This window comes from Propithecus coquereli, unplaced genomic scaffold (genome assembly GCF_000956105.1).
Source record: "Propithecus coquereli isolate 6110/MARCELLA unplaced genomic scaffold, Pcoq_1.0 Scaffold117, whole genome shotgun sequence".
In the NCBI taxonomy this organism is placed as follows: Eukaryota; Metazoa; Chordata; class Mammalia; order Primates; family Indriidae; genus Propithecus; species Propithecus coquereli.
In genome coordinates this window covers 3455298-3460092 of record NW_012135747.1, presented here as the reverse complement: position 1 = coordinate 3460092, position 4795 = coordinate 3455298, and the positions used below count along the sequence as shown (strand labels likewise).

The window sequence follows — 4795 nt, the reverse complement described above, 5'->3', positions numbered from 1 at the left end:
TTACTTTTATTACATGGAGGATTCATTATACTTTGTATAATCAATGTCATAAAAACAAAATTTAGTGCTTAAAAATTACATTTCTGTACCACATGGATATTCTATTTTAATAAATGTTTACTGAGAGCATGGTCTTTCAGTGTTACCTTCTCAACAGAGTGAACTAAATCTTTTAAATTTAAACAAAGTTTATTTTATACTACATATGTGGAAATACATTGTAGCAATCATATTTAAAGGAAATATCTAGTGAATTCTTATCTATAGTAATTTATAGAAACCATATATGTTTAAAAGGAAAATTACCGACCACATTTTATGGTCAGTAATCAGTACACCCACTAATATTTAGGTTCTAAATGTTGTCAAGCACAGTGCCTCATGTATCATAAAGCTTCAATAATTTTTATCCATCTGATTAGCCACTAAAGAATAAACGTGGCTTTCAGGACATCTGTATAAAATACTTAGAAATAAAAAATCGGGAAGGAAATTACTTAAATTTAACAAAACACTTTTATATATAAAAGAAATTCTCTCATTGGCCCTTTCAACAAAATTGGCAAAATTTTCATAATTCAGCAAAGATTTACCAGAATTCAACTTGAAAAATGTATGAGTAAATGTACACGCATGTACATACCTATACCATATTATATATACATCTATAGGTATGGCTGTAATATTTACATACCTGTCTTATATAAATAACGTAAGAACGTAATAGTGGTTCAAAAACAATGTATCCCCAAAATGTGCATTTTCCGTACTTGATTTAAATGATTTTGAAATCATAATTAATTGGCTATGAGATTACATATATGTATGTATATAGTATACAGTATGTATATATGGGGTATATGTACATATGTATGCTGACATATGTGTGTACTCCTATATATACACATGTGTATATATACAATGCTAACTTTCTTAGATTTTCAAAACTATTTAAGTCAACCTGGGAAAAATCTACTCTAATGTTTTCAGAAATGGTTAGCTGTTAAATTCTTACTAATACATCTTACTATGTTACTGTTTTCATAGATATCATCAACTTTAAGACGTACTTTTAATTGCAGGGAAAAAATACATGTTAAGCATCCACATTGTTTATAAGTGGGTGCTCATTACCATCCAAATTTCAGAAATATTTAAATGCACAAAAATGTGCCTTTACATTGAAAGAGTATAATCATGGGATAAGCTGTTTCAAAATAAGACATCCAACAATAAAAAAAATTCTAAAGAAAATATGTGGAATTTTTAAATAGATAATCAAAGATAACTATTTAATTGATATGTTTCAAATTAGGACTTCCATTCTGGTACCAGCAGCCTCTAGTTATTAAATCAAACTAGGAAATTGTGTGTCCACATACAAACACATTGTATAAATGTATCATGGTTTATTATTTTTCATAAATCATGACAATAGAAATTACAAATTACTCACAGTAGAGTTAATTCCCAGTAAGCAAGGAATGATTCACCATATATGAGGCGTAAGTTTCCATGACAAATACGAACAAGTATATAAAATTCTACAGATATATGACCCATAACACATTACAGAGCATTGATTTTCCAGAGGCTAATGTAAAACTCATGTGCCCAATAACGGTTCTATTTTTGTTTTCTCCTATAACTCAGTTCTATTCATGCTGCATAATTACTTTTACATAATAATATATTTTAGTTATTTGGGCTATTTCATCTGTAACAACAGGAATTCTTATTTATTTTAAATGGCAATATCCTATTTTATTGTTAAATATTTTTTATGATCTTTCAATCACCTTGACCATTTTTTAGTGTATGATATTTTGTATTCACATATCAGATAACCTCATGTTTCAAATTTTATCTTATTCATTTTTTGGCTACCCAAACACCTATTGTAGAAGCATTCAAATTTTAAAAATCCACTTATATAGAAAGGGTTACTCAAGTATTTCATTCGATGAACTGGATTATATTTCTGCCCCTGACGACTAAGCCCTACATATTTGGCGCACGGAAACAATCATATAATAAATAATCTCAAAAGAAATGAACACTTTAATTGAAGAGAAAACAAGGAAATATTTTCTCAACCAATTTTCACTGAAGGAGAGATAAATGTAAGTAGAAGGTAAGGAGAAGAGGCAAAGAGCATTCTAATGCATCGAGAGGAGGGGAAAGAAAGTAAAGATGCAGTTAATAAAAGAATTAAACCTAGACATTCTATTTTTCTTAGCTTTGGGCTCCAATCTTAATTGAGATCACAAGGAAATTTAGTCTGATGTGCTAAAATAGAAATATATTTTATCTATTTACCAAACAAGAATGTCAGAAGCTTTTATCCAAGGGAATTCAGCAACATGAATTAGTAATTAGGATATTTAACTGAGATTAGGGCTGAAGGATCCTGAAATCTGCCTACTTTTTAGGACAAGTTTTTATCATATTGAAAAAAGAATAGGAATGATCTCTAGACTTTGGCATCTGATTATATTTCATACTACCATTTCTCTGTAACATGTATGTTTCCTTCTGCTCATAATGGTCATGTTTGTTTTTTTTCCTCATATGTTTGGAACTTGCTTTCTTTCATTAGCAAAGGAGTCCTTTTCTCACTGATGTCACTGATTTCTTCAAACTAGAATCATCCTTTGATGCTTTTTAGATCTTCACAGGAATCAAAGATTTTTTTCTGGGAGTTCTCTAAACTCTAAGTTTTAGATATATGGAACAAACTACAGACATTAATATTTCAAGGAATCTTCATGATGAAATAAATATTAAGAAGTTATGGGTAAGAAAATAACCAGAATTACTTGACTAGACAATTCTCTTCTGTAACGGTTTCAAAGTGTGATGTGTGGATTAACAGCACCAGCATCATGTGGGAACTTGTAAGAAATACAGTTTCCAGGCCCTACCTCAGACCTACTAAAGGAGAAACTTTGGGGATAAGGGGATGGAAAGTTAAAGAAGGGGGAGGTGATTTTTATGCATGCTAAAGTTTGAGAACCACTGTTCTTTTGTATACTAACCAAATATTAAAAATAATTTTCTTAGTTCTGAAAACACAGTTTTGTCCCAGTAAGGGAAAGCAATTTTCTGACTATGTCAATAAAGATTTTATTATTTTCAGAACCACTTAGACTACTATTTATCTCAAAGTTCTAGTTAGTACTTAAGCAGCTTCACCCCAAACTTTAAAACTGTTGCACTGAGCTTATTCCATGAGAATAAAGGACATTAGCAGGATAGCAGGGGGACACCTGAACCACAGATACAGTCATAGAGGTTAGTCAGGTCAGCACTTCACAGTCTCCAAATCTTGCCCCTAAAGTTGTCTGTCTTTTTATAACTGACTTTTCTCATATCATTTTTTTCCCCAGATACCTTTATCAATGAATGTGTCAACCTTTCTGGCATACGACCAGCCCACAATAAGTTACTGTGGGATGCATCATGAACTTCTCTCTCATAAGCCTTTTGAAACGAATGCACAGGAAGATACGCTGGAAACACACCTAGAGACTGAGCTGGACCTGAGCACAATCACAACAGCCGGCCAAATCAGTGACCATAAACAGCAGCTAGCTTAACTGAGCTAATTGGTAGCCAAGGGTTGCTACCAAACTTTGTAACCTCAAGGACAAAATGAGGAAGATTCATTCATTGTGGACTCTAAAAACAAAACAAAACAAATCCCCTGTTCAAAATAAACAAAAATCCAAGATTAATTCATGAAATAAAGAAGACATGAATTGTTTTAAGTCTACACTTTGTAATTAGCTAAGTTGTGCAGTATTTTTTTGACTTAAACAGAGTATGACCCTGAAAAAAAAGAATCTTTTTTTTCAAAACTCATCCTACCTACCTGTAAAAACTGTACAGAGCTAATGTATTTTTCATATTGTAAATTTTCAATTATAGAAACAACTGGTATATACAGTACCATAATTTAATTACATTTTACTTTACAAACTTTACACATTTAAGTTTCTAAAATTTTAAATTAACAAAAATTATTTCTTGTGTTATTCAGAGTTACTCAGTTTTGTAGGGACTGTTTTGTTACTGCTTTTGTGCCCAGAAACCTTGACTCTAAAATTCTGTGCTGTATGAAACATGCACGATTTTTACGATGCTTACTGCGTAGAATTTTATCTACTTGTTCCAGAAATAATACATTAACCAAAAAGGATTTAATTGTTCAGACTTGTAAGAGATTCTTCAGTTACATAGACAGGTTTTTCTTATAAATGGAAAAAAAAAATCAAAGATTTTTTTTAACAGTTCTCAGACTTAACTGTTGCCTTGAATTACAGCCTAGTTTCTAAGCAGTGAAATGTAATGATAAAGAGGGATATTTTAACAAAATATTTCCGAATGAATGACTCATTATTTTATTCTTTTGAATAACCATTGTTAAGGGTGGGAGGGAAGCATGGACAAAACATCACTGGAAACAAAGGCCGTAACCACAGCAACAGACTTTGATACACTTAAAAGGTGCAGCTGCCAGTGACAAAGAAAAACTTTTGTTACATCTCATTATTTTCAGGCCAAGGTGGGAGGACAGAGCATGATAATTTGTACAGTAGCAATTTTTCTCCTAATTAACTCAAAGTGGTTTACCTAAAAATAACCATCAGTCAATGCAAAATGTGCCTGGTTCTTAAGACAACTTTTCATTTAGAACTGTGAGATTATATTTTGGGAACATTTCAAAGGAAATATATGAAATTTTTTGTATTGTGTGTTACATCAATTCTCTCCTGAGGGAGAACTTTAAATA

At 31.3% G+C, this 4795-nt stretch overlaps 2 protein-coding genes across 2 annotated transcripts in view; one reads left to right on the top strand and one right to left on the bottom strand.

Annotated features, from left to right (window-relative positions):
• LRRTM3 (leucine rich repeat transmembrane neuronal 3) overlaps positions 1-4793 on the top strand; it is a 241131-nt gene extending 236338 nt beyond the window's left edge. Inside the window, exon 3 of the mRNA XM_012658594.1 lies at positions 3390-4793. Within this exon, the coding sequence (XP_012514048.1) occupies positions 3390-3599 (210 nt within the window). The 3' untranslated portion in view covers positions 3600-4793. The remainder of the gene's footprint in view (positions 1-3389) is intronic.
• The window catches only part of CTNNA3 (catenin (cadherin-associated protein), alpha 3), a 2098639-nt gene that overhangs the window by 1450291 nt on the left and 643553 nt on the right, over positions 1-4795 (bottom strand). The gene's annotated exons all lie outside the window — the stretch shown is intronic.